Consider the following 25,188-nt stretch of genomic DNA (forward strand, 5'->3'; position numbering starts at 1 on the left):
TAATGTCATGCTTGGGACAAGATCTGTATAACATAGAAAGTTCCTCATAAAAATTTTCCTTCTCTTCCTTTTCCTTGTCCTCTGTAGGTGCATGTCCATTGATAATATTATAATTAAAAAACTTTCCCCTTAGCCGAATTTTCCAAAGTCGGGGTGATTTAGGAACACAATCAATCACTAAGTGTTTTAAACTTTTATTCAATAAGAAACCAATACCAAAAACATGTTTTTTCACATCACAGCTATAGTAAACCGTGTGGTTTCTTTTTTCAATGGTACCTTCCCCAAGCCATCGCATTTCCTGAATGGCAAGTAGATCCATATTACATTTGTCAAATTCTACTACAAGAAATTGCAGTCCCCTACTGTAGTACAGTGTTCGGACATTCCAGGTTCCAAAACGAAAAGTCCTTAGGCCATTTCCAAGTCGTTTTCCAGTAGAAGCAGTCCGGCTAATTTTATCTTTGGATTTCTTAACAGGATTATCTCCATTGTGAGATTTTTTACGGGGTGGGGTGATTAGCCCCACTTCCAACCCCCAACTCAGAGGACCAGTCCCCTGATATAATCCCCAGGGGCAGGGTTCCCGGCTATACCCCCTGACGCTAGGTACCCATTTTAGTCGCCTTTCACGACATATGCATGAGCTACATTGGGACTATTCTTACACACCTGGTAACAACACCTGTGGAGTCATTATTAGATTTAATAATTTATCTCTCCATTGTTATTTTAAAATCACTAAATCCTACTCAGATCACTGTGCATGATGTTCCTTGTCAGGCTTTTGTACCAAGCATCTTCATGTATCTCGTGTTTAGCTTGTCAGTTCATTCTTAAGAAATACTTGCTGAGTAGCTTTAATTTCAAAAAAGAGGAAAGAGGTCCATTTCTCCATAGCATGATATCAAACTACAAGTTTATTATATGTCTTTTCTGTTTCAATCAATAGCACACATATGATGTGATTTATAAAAATATTTCCCTCCACTCTGCTTTGCCTAATTAAAGACACTATGATGTTCCCATTTAAAGACAAATGAAGTGCCTAAAAGTGCCAAAGGGACAATTTTCATTCTTGCCAAAAACTTGATTGCTTCAACACATCATGTAGGAAAGACCCTAGCTTTTCAGTACATCTCAGATTATGTGAAAGTACGTACACTGACGTCTAACGAGAGTGGATTGTCGGACTACCTAACTGGAAAGATGATAAGCAGGAGCCTTGTTTACAACAGCACTCCCAAAGATAAGACTGTGCAGAGATGATAAACATTCCTGGGAATGCTATTTTTAAGTAAATTTCCTATGATTGTTGGCAAAGATTGAGCAGCTATTCTGATGGATTCCACCCTATTCTGATGGACTGAAGACTCTTTATGAGTGGAATCAACTCTTGCATTCAACAGTATAATCAAAGACAAATGACTGCAAAACACTACTTCCATTTTCTCAACAAAAAATTCATCACATTTATTATTTGCATTTATTAAAAATGCATTACTGCTAAAAAAATAAGCAACAAGCAAATCATTTTTGAATAAAAACAAACCTACTTAAGGAATTTGAATGAAATTTACATAATAATATCTGGTACACAGACTACACCCCATTTTAAAAATATAACAAGCAAATAAAAAAGGACAAAAATTATGACTATTACATTTTGACAGCCAAATTTGGCATTAAGAATGCTTGATGAAAACATAAACAGCATGTAACCGCATGTATGATATACCCTCTAACTGAAATGCTCGCTTGATAATAGCAATTTATGCTTTCAGTCTCTGCGTCAAATTTAAATCACGCATGCCTACCTGCCAAACTCTAAAACCAGGATTTTTTTTTTTTTTCTTTTCGAAATGAGATTTTTTCCAACAACAAAAAATAAATTTTAAGTCGAAACATACAAAAAGTAAATACTATCTAATATCTAAAAGTGTAGTCACTAAGACTTCTGTTAGTATGTATGAAAATACACTTATATAAAAGATGTTCAACGTATTCAGCTAACAAGGTAGTGAAGCAACTTCGGGATGAAGACAAAAAGAAATTACGCATTAGAAATTACTTCTGCAAAGTATTACATATTATATGAATTTCAAGCACCTAGATGTTTTAATGCATACTTGCCAACCTATGACACTCAAAAATCAGGAGATTTTTTTAAGAAATCGGGAGATTTTTCACAAAGTTAAAAAGACTTTTTAAATGATGAAAATATAGTTTTTAATAATGAATTAACTTTAAATAGCAACTAATTCTTAAATGATATCAACACAAAAATACCTTACAAATAAAAAACATTTTTATTACTTGCATCGTTTAAGAAAACGAAAAAGAAAAATTTAATCAATTTTCGTACAAATGTTATAAACAGTGGCAGATTTTGCTTTCTTTAAGAAAGAAACTTCAAAATTTCATACCTGCCAACCTCTAAAGATAAAAATTCAGAAGATTTCTCCAAAATTCAGAAGAACACGAAGAATTAATATCATGCTTTGGTATTAAAAAAATAACAATTCATACAAATAGAAAAAAAAAAAATTGTACTCACATTAGTAAATCTCAATTAAGTAGTAACTAAAAAATTTATTAGGAAACATAAAACAAGAACTTAATGTTACACAAAAAAATTATTGCAATGAATTTAGAGTGCATTTTTTGGCTTTAGCCAAAAATTCTTTGGAAAATTTCCAGGTCATAACAATTAGTTTCCTCATAACATTTAGCAATTAAAATGTTTTCCAGAGTTTTTGGTGAAATTGAAGAACGAAACATAGTTTTGTTTTTCTTCACAACACTGAATTCTCTCTCGCACTCAGCATTACTGTGTGGAATTACGAGAATAGCACATAAAACTCTTGCTAGTCTATCATATTTTGGTGTTCCATCAGCTCTTTTTAAGGTACCAACGAGGACATAAAGTCTATCTTCTCCAGAACTGGCAAAGTCGGCAATATTTTTCCCCGTAGTGTCTCCATTTAACAATATAAGATGCAAAAGATGAGTTTTCATTTCATTAGAAACATCACAGAAATATGTGACAACAATGGGGTAAAGCTTCCAATCGCTGTCATTGCTGCCATCGATTGACACCGAAAATGCTGAATTCTGGAGTTCAGCTATCATTTTACTTTGTGTATCACAAGCAATTTCGTTCACAATAGAAGATGTTTTCGTGCGAGCATAAGCATATTTCTGAGCAATCTTGGAGTCGGAAACAGAATGCGACAATCCACGCTCGCTGAGTCCGAGCTGAGTAATTCCCTTGCTGCTGAAGCAAACGCGAAAAAAATAATCTGCCGCCCACAAAGAAAATAGTGGGAGAAACAAGTTCAGCGCATTGGATTGGCTGGTTAAGCGGCGAGTTGGGAGAAACTGCAGGTTACTGGATTCGAAGTAGTCAGTAGTTGGCGGTAAAACACGATGCAATTGGCGAAAATCGCTGAATTGGCGAAAAATTCTAAAATTTCGACAAAAATCACTAAAAACACTTGAAAAAGGAAAAAAATCGTAAAAAATGGATTACGATCATAAAATCGTAAAGACAAACGCATTTTCGTAAAAATTACGAAAAATTCGTAAAAGTTGGCAGGTATGTAATTTTGTTCATAGCAGTTGCAAATCTGAATTTTCCTTTCTTAAGATGCCTCCAACACTAGTCTTCAAGCCTACCATTACTGGTGCATTATCAGCACCAAGTGCTAAGCAATTATCCAGAGGGAACGCATTTTCTTTTAAAGTTTTAATAATTAGCTGTGCTATATTTAAGCCTGTCGAATGTCCTTCTAAAGTGGGGACAGAAAGTAAACTGCACTCATTTTCTGAAGACTCTGGATTAAAAAAAGAAACAACAATTGGATACAGTTTTGAATCGGTATTATTGCTTCCATCCGAAGAGAGGCAGAACGGAGCTGTTTTAATGCAATCAATAACTGATGATTTATTTTTCAAATCCATTTCTTTAACAATTGCACCTGTTTTGGTTCTTGCACTTGAGTATTTCTTAGCGATTTCCCTATCGGGAAACATTTTTCTAAATAAAGCTGCAGCGTGATCCGATGCATTCAGTGGCAGGTTGTGCTCCAGTAAAAAGGCAGAGAACAGACATTCTGCATTAATAACTTTTTGGTCCTTTGTTTCTGAAGAAAAATTTAATCTTTCTTTTTTTCAAAACAACTCATGTTGTCCTTGTGTTTTTGTGTACGCACATATTTGAGAACATTCGCCCTTCCACCATGTGAAATCGAAAAATCGCAATGACAGGCGGTACACATTTTTATTACATTTCCTTGAGGAAATAATGGAAACGTACACGAGTATTTCACCTTTCTCGCAGACATAACAAAAGATGATAATTTCTAAAACTATTTTCCGAAGGCACGTGTACTCACACAACTCAGGACAAAATGACCCAAATAACTAAAGAACATCCAAAGAACAGCTTGCTCTGTCCTCATTGGTTAATATGCCAGGTGACACGCAGTGGAACATGATGCCCATTGGAGAACTGGAGAACGACGTTTCTGGATACGTATATGCTCTCACTTACAAAGCAGAAGTTATGTAATTTGCAACGTTTTGTTTTAGATATAATCTAGAGAAAATTCAATTGCTTTCAGACGTCCAAAATCACTTTTTTTGTTCATATAACAAAGTATTAAGCCAAGTTCCATAAAAATCGTGAGAAATTTTAAGAATAAGAAAAAGTCGGGAGAAATATGTTGTAAATCGGGTTGGTGGGAGAGCAGTCGAAAATCGGGAGTCTCCCGCCTAAATCGGGAGAGTTGGCAACTCTGTTAATGTAATCAGCAACTGAAGATTTGTTTTGCACTCTCCTTTGTTTAGCAACTTAAGTTTTTTTTGTTCTTGCATAAGAAAATGTGTTAGATTTTACAACTGGGATACATTTTCCTAAATAAAGCTGCAGCATGACCAGAGACAATCAGTGGGAAAATGTACTTAAGAAAAACAGCAGAAAATGAGGGTTCTATATTAATAAATTTCTGGTTCCCCAAAAGAAATTGCCCCCCCCCACGTTTATGTTGTTCTTGCGATTTTCTGTATATGCTTATTTTAGTGCACTGGAGTTTCCACCAGGCGAAAGAAAATAATTGCAATGTCAAAATGTATACATCGCAAGCAAGGGATAATTTACTAATTAACTAATTATTATGACCTCAAGTTGCATTGTAACTTCCTTCTGTAGTCTTCCCAAGAATGCTAATTAGTTATTAAGGTCTGAATGTTTTATAGCTTCTAGCAATGACATAGCACTTTAGCTCTGCCAAAGTTTATTTCAAGTTTAGCCACTTTGAGAACTGATGTTAAAAAAAAAGCACCATCAGTTACTTGAACCAGCTTAAGTAAAGTACTTTTGCATTGTCTCTAACCGCATTGTTTAAATTTAACTTCATTTTAGGTTATTTTAAATACCGACAAGTAGTGGAGTTATATTCTGTAGCAGAAGTGGTGCCTTCTACTAATCTAATGTTCACTAAAAAGATTATTTTAACTTTTGTAAGACTTTATCATCATAAATCAGAACACAATAACTTGCTTGTCAATCTTAGTGTCTACAAGAGTTATTTAAGCTTCTATATAAGCAGAACCCTACAATGTATTACAGATTCTTGATGAAATAATACAAAGAAAAGTCCACTACAAGATTTTTTTTTTTTAAAGCAAATGAGTCTTTTACATTTTTTGCAAACATAAAAAGATCACAAATCCTTAAATGACTTCAACAAGTACATGAAAATTCTCACCATTTAGTGAATCTAGAAAATCTGAGGGCTGTTTCAATCTTGTTTTGTGCTCATTTGCTGGTGTGTGCTTGATAACCTGCAGCTGCACTTGATGCCAATTGCAGAGCTGCATCATCATGTTTCCAGTAACATCTATTCCCACATGCATAATGGTAGCATTAAGTAAAACTCTTTTGGTTGGTAACCAAAAGGGAAAAAACGGTTTTCAGATGCCAGATACTGCATTTTCCAGTGAAAATCATGAAATATTAAGCCACACTTATTAAAATTGTGAAAAAATTTAGGAATGAAACATTCAGGAGAAACACATTGTAAATTGAATTGGTGGAAGTACCGCCAAAAATCAGGGCTCTCTTGCCTATCTAAGGAGAGTTTGGAAGTTTAAACTTTTAATAATAAAGCATTCATGGCTAAACTCATTAACTTAAACCTTGCTGTCTAGGACAGTGAAAATTCCAAGAAAATATTTTGTCCAGTTAGATACAGGATATCAAGGGCAAGGGAACTAACAGGGGAAAATCCAAAATCTGCTTAGTTCTTTTTAACAACCAAGTTCCTGACACACAGAACATATTTTTTAAATGGCAGCAACTTTGAAGCTTACAATTAAACAACAAATTAAAAGCTTGTAAAGTATTGAGGATGAGCTGGATACTTGGACCAAAGCAAAAACTGAAAAAGCTCCTTTGACTTGCCTGGAATTCTGTCACTTAAGGCTCATTGGCATCTGTTAAAAGGGAACAGTGAACCATTATGTATTAATTATGCCTTCTTTTCTGTGGTGCTTCTTTTAATTGTAACTAATTGGGTTCACCTTCAGGTAACTTAACATTCAAATTTTTATCTCTTCTAATGTTTAAGCTCAATGGCAAGGATATACAGGGGTTGGACAAAAATATGGAAACACCTTTAAAAAAACATGTTTCTTTGCTTAATATGGTGTAGGAAACCCGTTGGCATCCAAAACAGCTTGCAGTCTTCTCGAAATGGATAAATACAGTTCCTGTATGTTTGCCAAGGGAATATTATACCATTCTTCCTGCAAAGCGGTGGCAAGTTCAGATAACGATGTTGGTGGTGGATAACGAGAACGCACTTTCCGTTCCAATGTAGACCACAAAGGTTCGATAATATTCAGGTCTGGTGACTGTGGTGGCCAGGGGAGATGGGACAACTCATCCTCGTGCTCAGAAAACCAGTCCTGGACCATGTGAGCTGTGTGAACAGGGGCTTTGTCATCTTGGAAGACACCATCACCATCGGGGAACAAAGTTTGTACCATGGGATGAACTTGATCGGCCAAAATGTTCACATAAGTCTTGGCAGTCATGTGCCCTGACACAGTTATCATGGGGCTAGCAGAGAACCATGATGTGGCTGCCCAAACCATAACAGAACTCCCGCCATGTTTCACTCTTGGCAACAAGCAGTCTGTATTATAGGCTTGAGATGGCGTTCTCCAGACGTAAACTTGGCCAGAAGTGGGAAACAATGTGAAAGAAGACTCGTCAGACCATATTACTCGCTTCCACTGCTCTATAGTCCAGGCTTTATGACTTAAACACCACCTTTTCCTGTTACGGGCATTAGCATCACTGATGAGTGGCTTCTCAATTGCAGCACGGCCAGCAATTCCCTGTTTATGAAGCTCCCTTCTAATTGTTTTGGTACTTACAGGATTCGGTAACACAGCATTCATTTCAGCAGTAACTTTTGCAGCTGTGGTCTTCTTATTTTTCATCACAATTGCCCTTAATGATCGTCTGTCACGATCACTCAGGACACACTTTCGTCCACGCTGTGATTTAGCAGATGATGTTTTTCCGCTTTTCAAATATGCGGAATAAATCTTCGATACAGTACCTCTTGAAACACTAAACACCTCAGCTACCTTGCTTACGGAAGCACCTACCATACGTGCTCCAACAATTTACCCATGTTTGAAGTCTGTTAATTCTGACATAATGCAATGACAACCTCAAATAACAGTACTCCGACAACAACTGAACTGTTTAGCACATTTACGAAGTTGTATAGGTGGCGTCAGTAGTCAAAAACGCCAGCACCACCTACATATTTCATTAAAATCAATCTTTCTTTTCAAATATGCATTTCACAAGGTGTTTCCATATCTTTGTCCATCCACTGTATATATCAATGAATTATTACCAACATTAATGATTTTTATAAGAAGATTTGAAAAGTTGTGTATAATGTTATGCATACTAGGATGACACTGTTTTTATAATTATAGGAATTTATCTGATCAGTAAGTCTTCCACATATTATGTCTTATTTGATTTTAAAGTTATGAGTCTTGAACTTGTCTTACTGATTTTCTTTTCAAGATTTCAATTTTCTACTCATTGTTACATTATTCCCATAAATTATTTTGCAATAAATAGGTTTAGTTCTTTTATGTGACTCAATTTTATGGCTTCTGATTGTAATAGCAAGTGTTATTTCTAGTCATAACATATACATTTCCAATGCATTATTTCTGTATTCCATTTTAAAAGCAACCACTACCAGCATTACTGGGCTTCATTGCAGAATTTTTTAAATCACTTATATTCCAACATGAAAGTGATTTTTAGTCAACATTCTGCAGACTAAAAATCGCATAGTTTATTTGGCAGAGTAATTCAATAAAATGGATATATAATTGCAACAAAATCTGAATTATCTGAATGAAATCTGTCAACTAACATTCTCTTTATTACTCTTTTAAAAAGCAAATTTTGAACATGGGTAATTTCGGCATGTGCAGTGATAGATATTTTTTCTAATCTTTTAAAAAAGCAATTATGTATTTTGCTAGTTTTGGTGAAATTACAGGGTATAGTGACTTATTACCAACATGGAAGCCCTCCATAATGCTTTTAAAAAAGTAGTTTCAAGTTATCCTTAACAGAAAGATTCCTTACTGGATTTCAGGTCCCGATTTCTCACTGATGATTACTTTTTGATTTCATATAATTCTATTCATTAACTTCTTTCAATAAACATTATTAAGATATATGTTTTCAATTTTGTAAATTTATTTATTTTCAGTCTAAATTTCAAGACACAAATACAACCCGCATAGCTGTACCTTGAAATTCTGATACTAGAAATAATTTCTTCAAAGTGAACACTGATACTTCAAAAAGGTGGCAGTCAGCCAGAAAAGGTTGGGATCCTCTGCTTTAGATAATGTTCAGAGTCTCATTCAAGTTATTTTTCATAACATAGCTTCCAACCTTGAAATATCAAAAAAGAGATGTTCTTCCTCAAACCGGGAGCATCTGGGTGATTTTTGCACTGCACAGCAGCGGCATTTTAAAAGAAATCAAAATTCATTTAAATTCGTTTCATTGCAAATGCAAGTTTCAATTTATTTAACTATTTATAATATGATTATAAAACACATAAATATTTGATTTCACACTCATAAGAAGAATATATTTTAATACATATTAATAATGACATATTATTAATATTTGATTATGTATTCAAAAAACAAATATTTGGCTCATTTTGTAATTTTTATACACTTTAAATTAAGAAAATCCCAGAAACGGATAGGATGCTTTAATTTATTTAAGTATTTTAAACTTAAGTACTTTTTTTTTATTTTGTTTAAGTACTTTTTTTTATTTTGTTTAAGTACTTTTAAACATGGTAAAAATAAAATGAATAATTAATAGACATAGTACTGTGTGGATGAACTTAGTAATGTGCCAACTAATTATGTATTTAACAAAAAATTCATTCAGATAAATACTTACTATTTAAACATTTTGATTGAATTTTCATATAAAGGTCAATAAATGTCTAGAGTTGATTAGGGCAGCTCATATCCAATAAAATTTAATAATAATAATTATGTTGAAGATAATTAGGGGTGAAGGAAATGAAATTTTCATTATTTAACTTTGAGTAATTCGATAAAACTTAAAATGTGCAATATTTATTTTCACAAATTAATTTCATTTTCCCAATTTAATTGTATTGGTAAAAAACATTTTCATTACTAAAGAGCAAAAAACTGTGAATTTCAATGATGTACCAGCTGACCAGGACACGTGTCGAAAAATCGGGAGAATTGGCAACTATGTCGTATGAAACATACAGTAACAGGCTTTTTAAATAAAAAAAAAATAAATAAATGCTTCATCTTCTGATTATGTAATTAACATTTTCATAAATATGGCTCTTTGGACAAAAGAAATTATGTAAATCAAATATATATGAAAGAACATGAATAATATTAATATTAACACGCATATATTGCTCTATATATGAATATATCACTGCACTGTAAAATTTAGTATTAGAGAGTAAATAATTTCATAACAATTAAGCGAAAACCGAAATGAAAATCTTTCAAAAAATTTTAAAATTACTGCAAATGACTCACTTTCTGCTGATTATCACAGTTACAGGGAAATGAAAAACAGGCCCCTTTTCAACACATGAACAATCATATGCTTCAATCTGGAAAGAAATAAAAATGGGGAAAGGCCAAATTCATTTTATTGTTTGCTACTCATTCCAATTTATGATAAATAAATAAATAATGAAACTGTGCACTGATTATTAAAATTTAATAAAATCAAATTCTTCTATAAGTATCACAAAGGTACGTCAGTATTTTATGAACTATTTCAACAAAACAGATTAGACTGTAGTTCAATAGTTTTACTTACTTTTCTTTACACATATGTTACAGGAATAAATGTATATGCATTAAAAAATACTCTAATCCCTTAACAGCAAATGCAACATGTGGTTTTAAGGACAAAGATTATAACTGCAATAAATTAAGTAATTAATTCATGTTGGAGCTAAAATAAATCCTCAAAACAAATGAAATCACTATAACAAAGGTTTTCAATTTAATCAACAAACATATGGGGAAAAAACTGTAGCAATACACAATATAAGTACAGCATTTTTAATTGTCAGAAAATCACAACTTCATATTTAAAAAGTTTATTATTAATAGCTATGCAATACAGCTTTGATTACTTAAATACCAAGGAGCATAACTAAATGTAAAAATAAAAAATTCGAACTTTTCTCAACTTTGCTTGCTTGAAACTGTTTTCGGCTCCTTTCAGTTTTTGACTTATCATAGTTCAATGTTATACTCAATTTTTTTTATGAAATCATAATCTTGCTTTATTTCATGAAGTTGTTTAAGTGTTAAATTTGAACCTTTCATACCAACAAACTTAAAAATTTGCCTTTGGATGATCAGATTAAACTATATCAGTTCCGATGAGGATATCGCATCTATTCCTAGAAGTGAATTAGGAGTTGTAGGTACATTTTACTCTAGATGGTGGCACTCTAACATGGTAGACTATTTTATGCTTTCAACCATTCTTTTACTTGGTCTTTTAGGTTAGCTTTGACATTAATGCAAGTATTTCCAAAAACTTTAGCCCTTTTTTATTTTTGTATTTCTTGTAATATTTTATATTATTTATCTATTTGCTTTTAAAATGAGAGAAAAAATAGATCATCTAACTTGGGTTTAATCTTATTCGTGATCACAAGACTTGCATTAAAGCATTTATTTGTTTCATAGAATTGCAGATCTGAGTGCAATGGCTTTGAAATTGTAAAAACAGTCCAATCAGAAAGTCAGATATAGCCATTTTTGTTCCTAACCCTAGCAGAAAATTTTTGTTGACAAAGTGCAAACTTTTGTCCCCAAGTTGGAGACCATCTGGTAATTTTTTGGAAGATTTGTGAAAACACATTTTTGAAGCCCTACAGCTGGTTCTTCCAGAAGCTTCCAGGCTGCAGGGTATAAATACAGGTCGAGCAGCTAGGAACATAAATTTAATTTGGCTGGTCAATAAGAAGAATTATGGGTCCTCTCGGAGAGCGATGTGAGGAACTTTATGATTTATTTTATACATTAAGTAAAAATTGCTAAATATCCACATTCTCTTTGAGTTATTTGCAGCTATTATTATGCTGTGTATGCTATAGTTTTTAGTTTCCTAATAAATTATTCATTTCTTCCTGCCTGTCTATACTTACTGTTTAAAGAAACATCAATGATCCTGAAGCTCACAACAGTATGATATGCATCATCCTGTGAGTTGCTTAAGTTAGAAAGTAGTTTATTCCAATTCACATTCCTTTTAGTTCTTGAAATTAAGCTTATGCCCCCCCCCCCAGTTTCTTTTTTGATATCTTAACTGATCATACTAAACATTTTTTAATGTTAATCAGGCCGGCACTCTATTTTCGGCAGCTGGGCTGGCTGACTATACATCTACAAGTAGTTCTTACGGTTTACAATATGTGAAGCTCTTATGTGCTAGTTCTTCTAAAACTATTTCCATAAAAGCATTTATTCTTATGCAACAGCCCTTCAATGTCTTCACATCATTCATAATCAGTCTTCACAGTGACTAGTACCACCGTATTTTGTGGTAGATTCAGGCTCGACAGGAACCGTACTAGTATGTCTTTGGCAAGCCAAGCGCGAAGGAAAACGAGTTAAAGAAACAGTAAGTTCTTCAAAATCAAATTTTTGCGAATCATCAATGGTGCCCCATACTTCACTCTCAAGAAAAATCTACATAATGACATCAAAATAGAAACTGTTAAGGATTATTCTACCAAGCGAATGCTCTTCAATAATCAATATCCATTTGGCATATTAACTTCCCAAACAAATTCTGTTATTGAATGTTAGATGTGATGTATATCCATTACCTTCTGATCTGTCAATTATCTGATATATTCTATCATTAGTGTTAAAATAAAATATTCCCATATGCCAAGCCCTGCAGTTAATCATAAAAAAGTAGATCAACAACAGGACAGGGTATTTCCGTTTTATATTTTTAAAATTAAACTATTACATGAATTGTTATGGAATTAATTAATCCGTGATCCCACAGCTAAATTACAACCACGTCAACTATAAATTACAGAACGTAATAATCCAGCTTTTAAGCTCTTATATTTTTCAAACAGGAAAGATCACAACATTACTGCTCGCTGAAATTTTTCAACTTTCATTTCCCCTTCTTAACTCCTACATATCCATACACATAAATAAAAAGGTTGAGTTCTTTTTCTTTTTTTGATACAACTGATACAATTGTCAACATAATAACTATGCATAAGCTTCTGAACAATGCTTTTTGGATATCAGGATTCAGCAGTTTCTATTTACTCTAAAACACTTTGTAAGTGAAGCTGATTAGTAGAGTTTAGAAGAAAAGGGCTGCTTGCTACACCAAAAACTACATGACCATGCCTGCACTCTTTCAGCTGACCATCACTATCAAGCCATAAGAACCTCACAAAATCTCTATCAATGGGTGAAAAACTTGTAGAAAGGCTCTTCATATATCAGCAATAACACATATCCCTTCATTTTGAAATCATGTTGAAATACTGGTAACCTACTCTATTAGATTTGGATGCTTTTCCAAGCAGACATTAAGACTAGGAAACCCCTTTAGTTTGGCTGAAGCACCAAATACCAATCGGGGTTTTGTAGTACTATTCTTTTCGATAACTTCTCTATGAGGAGGGGAAAAACTTGACCTCGATCATTTTTAGCAACCTCTTCAATTACTCCCTCTTATAGCTATTCTTAAAAACATTTTCATAACCTTCATTTGGACTCGGTTTTAAGACGTTTAAAAGTTTCATTCACTCTCATCTCGGCTAAATCCAAATAATCTGTTACTGGTGGATGATCTTCCAAAATGGGCAAATCAACCTCAAAATGATTATCTACTACATGGACTGTATTTAGGAAATATAACGGAGTAGCTTCTTGCAGTTGAATCTGGATTTTCTTGACTTATGGGTCACTAATGCCAAGTGCATTCAAGGTCTATAAATCTGTTATTGCCTCTACTGTAGACAACATAGACATAACTAATAATGATGATGAGCACTTATTTCTCGAAGTATTGAGCAGTGATCCCATAAATGGCCATCCACGTTCTGTTTCAATAGCTATGGAACCACAAGGTAACTCAGGATGACCGCCTGTCAAGAGTTTTCCAGCTCCATCAGGCCCCAATAAAGATTTCAATAAGATCTTAACAATCATCCACAATATTTATATTACAAGTTGCTAACTCCTTCAGATAAAGCTTATTGACAGTAGGTGGCAATGACTTACAAATAATTTAGTAGGAACTTTTAAAGTTACAATTATAATTACCATGCACACTTGATAAATACAAAGTGTGTACGACGTGCTTGCATGCCTCTGAATTTTCAACTCCAAATAAAGAGTTTTGCAAGTATTCACAATTCTGAGGTTAATTTCTTGAGCTATAATTTGTAATAAATATGATAGCCCTGAAGATATATCGATAATAGCTCTTGCAACACTTTTTCCCCATTACCCCTAACTAGAACTTTGAATGTTTGCAGCATTATGTCTGGACTATAAGATAAGTTGAAAAGAGCTTGATCCACTTCAGCAGTAATCTATTTTCTTTTCAACTTCAGGCGATTCTTCGTTTCTCAACACAGTTATTTGGTGCATTTCCACATAGAAGAATATGTTTGTTTTTTTTTTTTTTACCACATCACAAGCAATTAGCTTTCAAGCTACAGCCCTTGACTGAATATCCAGATTTCAAACATAAAAAACACTTGTGAGATTGTTGAACATGTCACTCCCTTTGCTTTAAAAGTATTTTTCTTGATTTTAGACAATCTCCAGAATAATGTGAATTAGAACAGAATATACACTGTTTTGACACTTGAGATGAAGTTAGACAGTTTGTCGCACTATATACATTTGAAAACTTTCCACTCTTAAATTTCCTCTTTATTGCCTTTTTCTCATTGGAAAACTTATTATATTTTACTTCCACTTTTGACTCAAAGTGTTGAAACTTGGCAGGATAGAAAAATATGTTCTTCAGCTTCAACTCTGTCTTGTAAAAATTCTAGAATACATTCTAAATCACTTTCTCAATTATAGTTGTACTTTGGTTTGAAACATCTGAATTCACTTCTCGAACTCTATGGGCACATTTGTAGTGCTCCCAAGCAAAAAAAATTTCTTTGGGTAACGATGATTCAACTAAAGGAAATAACATGGCAGCATATTTTTTTCCTTACTAACCCGTAATAGTTCAAGTGAATGGAGTTTACTCTCAAGTTGATCAAACAATTTTCTTAAGGAATTTTTAGGACAATTCTGTTTTCGAAAAACTAATGCTAATAAATCTCTACTGTAGACTTGTATCAAAGATTCTTCTCTATTAAAACACATTTTTTGCTGTTTTAAAGCTTTTAAATAACTATCACCACCTGGGGGTAAACTCTTTTTTTTTTAATTCAATTTTTTTTAAACTGCCCCCAAACGTAGAGCCAGGTTTGTTTATTACCATCAAAAGCAGGTAATTTTATTTTTGGATTATGTAATGAAGTGTTCGGCTGCGAACTAATATTCAAACTTTCATTCTTAGAAGATTAGAATATTTCTTCTTACTCATTCACTCACTAATGTTTCTAGCTTTTGTTTTAAAGATCTACAGCGATCAATATACGTTTCTGACTCATCTACCACTTTCTCTATTTCGGTATCAGAAGTATTTTCAGAATACAACAGTTGTTTATATATCTCTTCACATGCTATCATTATTAAAGCTTTCTCTTCAATTAGCTTCAATTTATTAATTTTATAGCTTTAATTTATTAATTTTATCAGGACAATTAAGTTTAATTTCTCCCTCATCAAAAGAATTACATGGAGTAAACAACTTCTAAGTGGTCTTCTATCTCTCAATACAATTTCCATAATGAATAAAGAATAAAAATATTTTTCACTCACTCGTGAAATGCAGCTGTGTGCTGTCGCAGATGCCAGATATTTCATTTTGCCTTCAATATCGGAAGAATAGTGATACAAATGAATGTAATCAATTATTCAACAAAATATTTTGTGGCAATATAAATAGTTTATTTTACAAATCTAATAAGTGACAACTTTAGCTTTGACATCTTAAACAACACTCAAAACCTAAATGGTGTGGGATACTACTCATTAATTCTCAAATACACATGAAAGGAAACTCAAAGCCACTTTTTCTCATATTTTTTAAACAAAAAGAACACGCTTAAAATATAAATGTAAAAAAAAAAAAAAAAACTGAATTGCTGCTACTCGTAATTTACTAAATTACATAACAAAATAATTAGGTAGATGTTCAACATCACAACCACAGTAAAACATGATGAAAATTTACAATGCCTAAAATAAATGTGTTAAAAAAATAACACCTACCCATGTAAAATGTTCTCCTGGAGATAAACCACATGGATCAATATGAATGGCGAATGAACGAGATGTATACATGAGATACAATGTTGAAGGTACAGAAACCCATGTAGCATCACACACTATTTTTAGATTCATACAGAAGTTGATCTTTCTTTCAGCATCTACAACAAAATAAGCATGCAAATATTGTCAGTAATCAAGACAAAACATGATATAAAATTAACAATATGCATATATTTATCTGCCTTTAACATGCAATCACCATTTTCAACAAAGGTAAAACAACTTAATTTTTCCAAAATGTCAAGGTTTTTATGCTATACAGTTTTATCTCAAGGACTTAATGAATATCAAATATCACAAAAAATAATCAGCACATAGCACAGAAATTTGTAAATATCGCAGGCACTTATGACTAAAACCCATATTTTTGAGAATGTCAAATTATGCCTACTAGAAAGCCTTCTGCCAAAATTTGTTAAATGAATGCACTTTCAGGATAATGTTAGGTGACACATATAATAGCATTCTGCAAAACCAAAGATCATTCAGATACGAATTTCAGTTACAACGTTAATTAATGTCGTGAATATCGATAAACAAGTATGCAACCCACACACACACCATAGAAAATGAATCTGGAAAGTAATGAAAGCAGAAAACATACCTAAAATGAATCTGGAAAGTAATGAAAGCAGAAAACATATAATAAGGGTAAAACAAAATTCATCAGTACAAAATTATATAGGAAAAAAAGCATGAGAATTTAAATGCCATAAACAAGTAAGAAATGAACGTATGTGCATTACAGGCCTAAGAAGACCAATCACATTAAAAGCATCTTTTATTTACGATTTACAAGCTGATTTTTCATTCTTTATTTGTAGATTGGAGCATTTCAGTGTATAATTGTTTCAGCTTTCTTTGTAGTGAACCCAAACTAACAACAAAGTGACTTGTTAACTCGATGCACTTGCTTTTAAAAATATTTTATAAGTTCTACGATCCTGGATTTTTTTGACGTAACTACAATACTCCTAAACATAATAGAAGGAAACCTGACACTTATATGCCAATTTTTAATCTATCTTATTGGTTTAAACTGCTAGCATGCTCCATCAATTGTTTACAAATCTATACTACCATCCATCATTTTCTTAGCTTCAGAAAATTTAACTCAATGATTTCAGTGTTGATATAATGATGTAAATTCCTAGTCATGAGGTGTCCACTTTTCTGAGATAGCTGAGAATTTTGAGCAGCAATAAAACTGGAGAATATTTTTAAAAGCTTGCTAATATCACCCGTAGAAAAATGACTTTATAAATAATTCAGTAAATCCACATATGGTTTAAAAAAATACTTGAAAATTACTTGATACAGCATTCAGAAGACCCATGATCAGCTCTATCAAAAAAGCTTTTCAAACAGCAGACAAGCTACAATAAATGCAGTAAACAATACCAAATCATTAGACATGGTCAATTGTGAAATTCTTAATATATACAGAGCATCCTATCAAGAACTCTGCAATGCCAAGATTTCTCACTCAGGGCATATAAAAAAATAACCATACCTCTGCAGCATACAGAATTTTAGAAAAATGTATAAGATAAACTATTATATAAAAAATAAGCTTTACCAGAAACAGAAGAAAATGTACAACTGAGAATAAAATAAAAATGCATTTCACTTATCACAATGGTTGCCAAAGAGGTACCTTTGGAAAATAGTCAAGTAACAGTAAGTACTATCTGTTATAAAAATGAAAAACCATTGTTTGACTCATAAAAAAGTGAGTCTTGGAAGTGACTGGATTACAGAAAATTTTTGTATGGCAGTAACATAGTCTATTCATGAATACTGCAAATGTACTTTGGTAAATGTGATAGTAATGTTTTATGAACTGTGTTAGACTATGACTGTCATGCTATTCTCATTATTCATCCATATTCAAAATGCCATCCATGTCCAATAAATTTACTAAGTAAAACTCATATCTCATTATGGCCTTGTACAGTCTGATCTCTCAATAAATCTGCTAAATTTGAAAGATATAATAGTTGCATTAAAATTGTTTAGGCTTGTAGAAAAAAGCATCAGCTGGAAAGCATAGCAGCAAATTATCACACAGACATAATGTATTCCATTCATGAATACTGTGGCATGCATTTTATGTTTGCAATGGTAATGTTCTACAAACTGTGTGGAGGTATGCATCATAGTACATTCTTCATGTAATCTACTGAACCCTTTCCACACAGATGTTTGGTTATACCCTTGAAATATGAAAAACTGGGAGATTCTCCAGAAAAAGAAAAAGAAAAAAAAAAAAAAAACAGTGTAGGCATTTCAAGGAGGTTTTCATGCTGCACTGCAACAAGTTTTCAAAAGAACTCTAAACTGATTTAAATTTGAAACATAACGCATGATTCATGACATTCAGCTATTTATAATATGATTCATGTACAATATATTAATGTAATTAAATATTTCAAATTTGTATGTTCTCTGGCTAATTTTATTTTGTAATTTTCTTACACATTTAAACTGAGGAAATCTTAAGTAGGGAAAGCTTGAATTTATCAAGTAACTTTTAAGGCCAATGAAGATAAAATTAACAATTAATGAATATACTACAGTGTAAATAAACTTGGTAAAATACTGCATACTGATGTAAAACAATATTAAAGACAAATGTTTTCCGATTAAACATTGGTTGGATCTTCGTATAAAGTTCCACAGTTCTCTGCTGTAGATTAAGTCAATTCAGATCAAATAAAATGTAGGAAGAAAAATTATGGTGAAGATCATTAGGAGTGGAGAAATGAAATTGCACAATTTAAGTTCCATTACTTCAATAAATTTCAGTTATTCTTAAAAAACAAAAACTTGTTAGTAAAGACTAAAAATTAAAAACCCAGATATTCAGTAATTCACTGGAAGACTAGGAGAGTTGGCAGTTAAATAATGCCAATGCAATATTCAAAGAGGATAACAGATTGAGACACTGAAAGCAATCTCCTGATAGAAAATCTGCATAATGTTTATGGCAGATCCCACATGAGTCTTCTACTAACACAAAAGTTGTAATAGTGTGATAGGTTCAAGCACATCCATAGCTAAGCACTAAGCAAGTAGTCTAAAGTCAGTACTCTGCTTCAGCTATAACAAGTTGCAAGGCAGTCCTGTCTTACAAAGCTATGCAGTTTGTATTCAGGTGACTTCTAAAGTTGCAATGCCTTTTCTAAATAGTCACCGTAACAACATGAAGACTGAAATTAAAAAAAGATTTAAAAAAAAAAAATCTTAAATGTTTCAGATTTTAAATTACGTCCAAAGGGGCGTTTTTTAACATTTTGTGTGTTACCTTTCTTTATTAAATATCATGTTCCTCGCACTTAAACCATAAGATCCAGTGCAACAGCAATATCGCAAAATAGTTTTAAAACGAGCATATCTTTAGAATTTCCGATACAAAGACTCACGCGCTGGAGATAAAAATTTTTTTTCTGCACAACGTTGCCATTGCTCGCTTTGAAATCCTGGAGTTTGTTAATCAAAAATTCGTCAAAGTTTTAAAAAATAGGAAATCGATCATAAAACTAATTTCAAATTTCAAATTTGGTCTTCCACATGCTCATATTCGTTGGAGGATTACGTTATTCAAAATTCGATGACTCTATGTACCGTTATTTTATGACAATGTGAGAAATATACATACATTTATGCAGATTTTCATTATTTAATTTCTTCAAATATAATGCAGGACTCTAACATTTTATGGCAACAGTTTGAAAAGTGAACCGACATTTATCCGTCCGACACAAAATGCCAAAACGAAACTAATAGTCCTTCGGGATTCAAATCTCTTTGGACTAAAAATGTATTGGGGATAGATAATTTAATTAGCCATGTATTGTGAACGAATGATAGGTATCAAACAATAAGTTTTTTTATCTTTCAAAACAGACATGAGTGGTCACAGTCAAGTCTTGAAGCAACCTACCCACAAAAGCACCAGATCGTATAGTCTGTAAATGTAATGGCCTGGCATATAAGCAGTTATATTTTTAGCAACATATCTGCTGCCTCAATGGATATTCAAAATTCGTTTCCTGTTTCATGCACAAATATTTCTCAAGCATATATCCTTAATGCTACTATGAGAACTACGGTTAAGTATAATGAAACACAGGCACATTATTTTATCCTGTACATGATTTACTAAATATGGAATAGTGAGGTTGCTGATTTAAACATAGCAGTCAAACTGTGTGCTGGCAATAATACAAAACTTACTTTGGATTTCTTTCTATGGAGCCATCTGAAAGAACTGGAATCTATAACCCCATTTCTAATGGAAAGAAACTGTGTTCCTCATCTCCATCTTGCATCCTCTTTTGTGGGCACAACTGCTGAGTTGTGTTCAATCTCCATGGTACATACAAGTATGCCTCAATATGTGTGATCATAATTTTATGTAAATAATATCCCTAAACTAATGGTCATGTTTTAAAAACACTTTTTTTCATACATCACAATGTCATACTTTTCCTTTCCCCACATTCTGAAAAACTATGGGTTGCATAGGTATGGCTCTTCAATTATATTTTATGTATACTCTTGGAGGGGGATCTCTTACACCCCTCCAAGAGGGAGGGGGTTCTTAAACACTTGAGTTTCACATGAAATTCTATCCTGAAATATATTCCATTGTTAAACCCTGACAGGTATCATGCTTTTACCCAGTGAGGAAATTTTCTGTAAGTATCAAAATGTCATTTGAATTATTTTGTTTTCTTATAGCCTTCAATAATTTAAATATCATCCTAAGGAATAGACGTTAACAAAAATGAAGAGTAAATTAAGAAATTATGCAAACCTAATATTTGCCTTTTATGAAAGTCCTTTATTAGCACATTAAACATTAGTCATACTGCTCAGACGGGTAAACTTCAGAGAGGGCATGACTTGATATTAATTTGTGCTCTTCTTTCCAGAATAACAAGAATTTTCATTATTTTGAATTAGTAGTCCTCCAAAACATCAGGACATTCTAATCTATTATAAGTAAAGATATGATCATATCTCTAATTATAATTATTTTGAGCATAATACTTCTCTTAATTGTTAAGCTGTGATACACACATTAAAAAAATTTAATAGTTTATCAGGCCCCTGTTGACAGGCCTTAGTAATTAGTGCATAAAAATCAAAGGTTAGGTGTTTAAGGATTTCATTCAGGAATTGGCCAATATTTCTATCAGAAATGAAGAAAACCATAAAAATACCTAACAGTCAGCTGGCTCAACGCCCCAAAAACAGAAAGCACAGCAAACTGCTAGACTTTTTTTATACTCAGTCAATGTACAGTAAGACCCCGCTTAACACTGTTTCGTTTAGCGCTCTTTTATTTCAACCCGGGGATTCCATGAAATCGCTCGCAGCATACGGGGATTCCCCGAAATATCATGCAGCGATAGGTTTCAAATACATATCCGAAAGAGTGTACTTGTATTTCTTGTTTGGTGCGGTATTGTACAGACATATTTTGAAGGGGTAAATGTGGAAGATGTTGAAGAAATAATTCAAGAAGCAGCGGCTAGTCTTTCTAATGATGAGCTCAAGGAATTAACTGAACAAGAAGAAAACAAAAATGTTGACAGCAGTGATTCAGAAGAAGAGCAAAAAGAACTTTCGATGGCATTTGTAAAAAGGAGTTTGTCTACCATAACTGAAATAATGGATCAATTCATTGAAAATGATCCGAATTTTGACATGAGCTCAAAAGTAAAGCGTGGTGTTAGAGATGCTCTATCCGTTTATGAAGAACTTTTAAGAGAACAACGCAAAAGAAAAAGGCAAACAACATTAGATGCTTTTGTCACAAAAAGGCAGAACACTGAAAACGCGGAAGGCTAACTAAATATGACTGACTTAGAATTTTATTTGTTTTTTTTTAAGAATATTCGTTTTGTTATTTATATTTTGTTTTTATTTTTGCAAGAAATAATAATGTGGTATTAATTTGGGCTTTAAGAAATAAACGTTTGGTTTTATTTTTATTAAAAAAAACACACTTTTTAAATTTAATACCTAACCAATTTCCTAGCCATCTTCCCCTAACCCCAATATTTACATGTAAAGATAGCCTCGTTTAGCACTGTTTCGCATTATGCTCTACTTTGATGGAACGTATCCCCCGCGTTAAGCGGGGTCTTACTGTATACCTAAACAACAAAATGAATTAGATTTATTCCAGCACAGACAATAAACACTACAATTCTGTTTTATTACACGTAGAGATTTTCATTTTACTGAAAACAATAAATTTGTTACTGCTAATGGCATGGTCACTTCAGGAATTCAGATTTGTTTTCTAATTTCTTTTTTTTGGGGGGGGGAGGGGACTTTCTCAGAAATTATTGCGGCACAAAAAACAATGGTAAATCATGATTTAATTCATTTTATAATTTGTCATTTAACATCTTAAATCAAACTTCAACTTCTTACACACAGACATAAACCAGATACTAATCAAAAATCAAATACAAATATCATAAAATCAAATGATGCTAGGGAATCACAGTATGCAACTGAACAACGTTCACATTACTGAAATATATTTTTCATTCACTAGTTTATGACAGAACCTATAAATTTTAATGCACCAATTTTTAACAAGCTATTTTTAAGGGTATTTCAAAGCTCCATGTACACTCTTTGAAAACAGGCAGAAAACATCAATACGAACTATATTCATGTAAGAAAGCAGAATTGGAAATGGACAGGTGACGTACACCAGTACTCCAGGTTACTACTTGTGGCTTTCTCAATAAAGCCTGCATTATCATACACAAAAGAATATCTCATTTAATGAACGCTGAGTTGGTTTGTATGTACATAGTGTATAGGTTAACTGACAGTAATGAATTATTAGGAAAGGTACCCAACTATAAGTATACAACAGCACCAAATGTTAGCCCATTTGCATAAGAACCTGAGCGAGCATGGATCCTTTAGATGCAGGATACCAGGAGCCATGATCAACCTGGAAAACCTATCATGGAAAAGGACTTGTTTCATGCTATGAGCAGTAATTCAGGCAAAAACATACATATGGTCACTGTAATGGAAGAATCCTGAACCAGTGATGGTATGTTGTGCACGCAGCAGCTTTAACATCAGTTTCATTTTTGACATATCCACTTACTCCAGATGAATCTGCAACATTAATATTAGCACAGTGTACGACAACATGGAGTTCGCACACTGTTTTCTGTTCACAAATGATGCGTCTTTCTGCTGTGCAAGGGTCTTCTTTCTACAATGCACACATATGGGCTCATGAAAACTCATATACTGCACAACACTACTTCTATATTAATACAGGGTCAGGTAATGTAGACAATTGTTTAGCCAGTACCATATATTGTTCCCACAATAACCAGATGCTGGAAGCATTGGACTTTTCTGGAACAGGTTCTCAACTTATTTACTGAATGAAGTTCCCATGAATGTGCATCACTTGCAGTTCCAACATGATGGGGCTTCAGCCCATTATGCTATTTATGAACATTTACACCAGACCTTTGAGTATTGGTAGATTGGATGTGGTGGAACAGTTGCATGGCTTCATTATTTACATGATTTATACAGCACTGATTTCTTTCTGTGATGGACCTTCACAACCATTGTGCTCAAATGTCCACTGCTTCTCACATAAACTTTGTGGCTTCATCACAACATCAGTCCTTTCCAATGATTAGGGTTCATGCCTATGTTCTCTAGTGGAAGTCTGTACATGCAATTTTTATATACTGTGTATGGAAGCATGGAAAGAATTCCATTACTAACACTGCACATATGTGACGAAGTAGCTAAGGCAAATATTGAAGATTTCAACATGTGTTTGATTCCTAATGTCAGATAGGCTTTTGTGTAGCGTAAATATGAGTTAGTTCCTTGGCCTGACGAAATCTGCCACATTGGGTATCCCCTCCAAAGCAGAATTTTGAATGCTTTGCCATAAATAATTCTTCAAAAAAAAATCTAACCTTTTTTAAAATGTGTGACATAACATAAATTATAGTTCGATTACATAATTTATTTCATTTTGAAAATTAAAAATATACATTTACATGTTTAACTAACTATATTGATTTAAAGTTTTTTTTCCATTTTATATTAATAAAATTGTTTTCTCTCTTTATGCTAGAAAAATCGGAAGACACTGAATAACTAAATAATTGTGAATATGTTGATCTAAACTGTGTACATCAAATACATGAAAATGCAATGAATACGCCTGCAAAGCAAGAATTAAAACTAAAGTAAATATCTCAACTCATTAGAAACTGTTACATGTTCTTCATTGTGTGGTTTTAGCATTAAAGCTACATTTTAAATGACTGTGGGCGTAATAAAATGTTGATATGCGACACTTTACCATAGTTTTAACAATCAGAAAACAATCATGCGGTATTCTAGTAGCCTAAACAAGAAAAAAATAAATATTCAGTATGACTTCATACAGCACTTAGGAATATTTTACACATTTCAGTACCTGAAGAAATATCTCCTAGAAATATTGGCTCAACTGATATGCAATGTACAGATGGTCGACTGATCTGATGGGTTTCACGAAGATATATACCATTCTTGTGGTCAGAAATAACATGAAAACGAACACATCGTTCAACACAATCCCAGTATCCCACTAAATGATTAAAGGCTTTTTCGACCTATAAATAAAAATGAAATAAATACATCATACGTATTTAATTTAAATGATACATTATAAAGCCTACAAACACTGTATCTGATACACTATAAAACAAAATACCTTACTGAAAGCACTTCACAAATAGATAACTGAAATCAATAGAAAATTATAACACTTTATTAAAGAAGCATTGACTTTGTGAATATTATTATTAAATAAATTTAGATTTTTTAAATAGGCACAGAGAGGCAATTTTTGTTATCTCTCCTTCAACATAATTAAACATAACTACACAATAATGCAACCACAGGCCATTCAATAACCACATGATAAAATGATATGAAACAATTTTATTTTTCTATGAGCATGACACAGAATTCACATATTGTTATACAAATTAGTAGTGACAGATA

At 32.8% G+C, this 25,188-nt stretch overlaps 1 protein-coding gene across 1 annotated transcript in view; it reads right to left on the minus strand.

Moving 5' to 3' along the window:
* Positions 1–25,188, minus strand: part of TppII (Tripeptidyl-peptidase II) — a 313,141-nt gene that overhangs the window by 142,029 nt on the left and 145,924 nt on the right. Inside the window, exons 14-16 of the mRNA XM_085809472.1 lie at positions 24,617–24,794; positions 16,051–16,208; positions 10,174–10,250 (exon numbers count right to left, since the gene is read on the minus strand). Coding sequence (XP_085665598.1) covers positions 10,174–10,250; positions 16,051–16,208; positions 24,617–24,794 — 413 coding nt within the window. The remainder of the gene's footprint in view (positions 1–10,173; positions 10,251–16,050; positions 16,209–24,616; positions 24,795–25,188) is intronic.

Source organism: Stegodyphus dumicola, chromosome X2 (assembly GCF_044657685.1).
Source record: "Stegodyphus dumicola isolate Sdum_Otavi_A_Nest chromosome X2, ASM4465768v1".
Classification (NCBI taxonomy): domain Eukaryota; kingdom Metazoa; phylum Arthropoda; class Arachnida; order Araneae; family Eresidae; genus Stegodyphus; species Stegodyphus dumicola.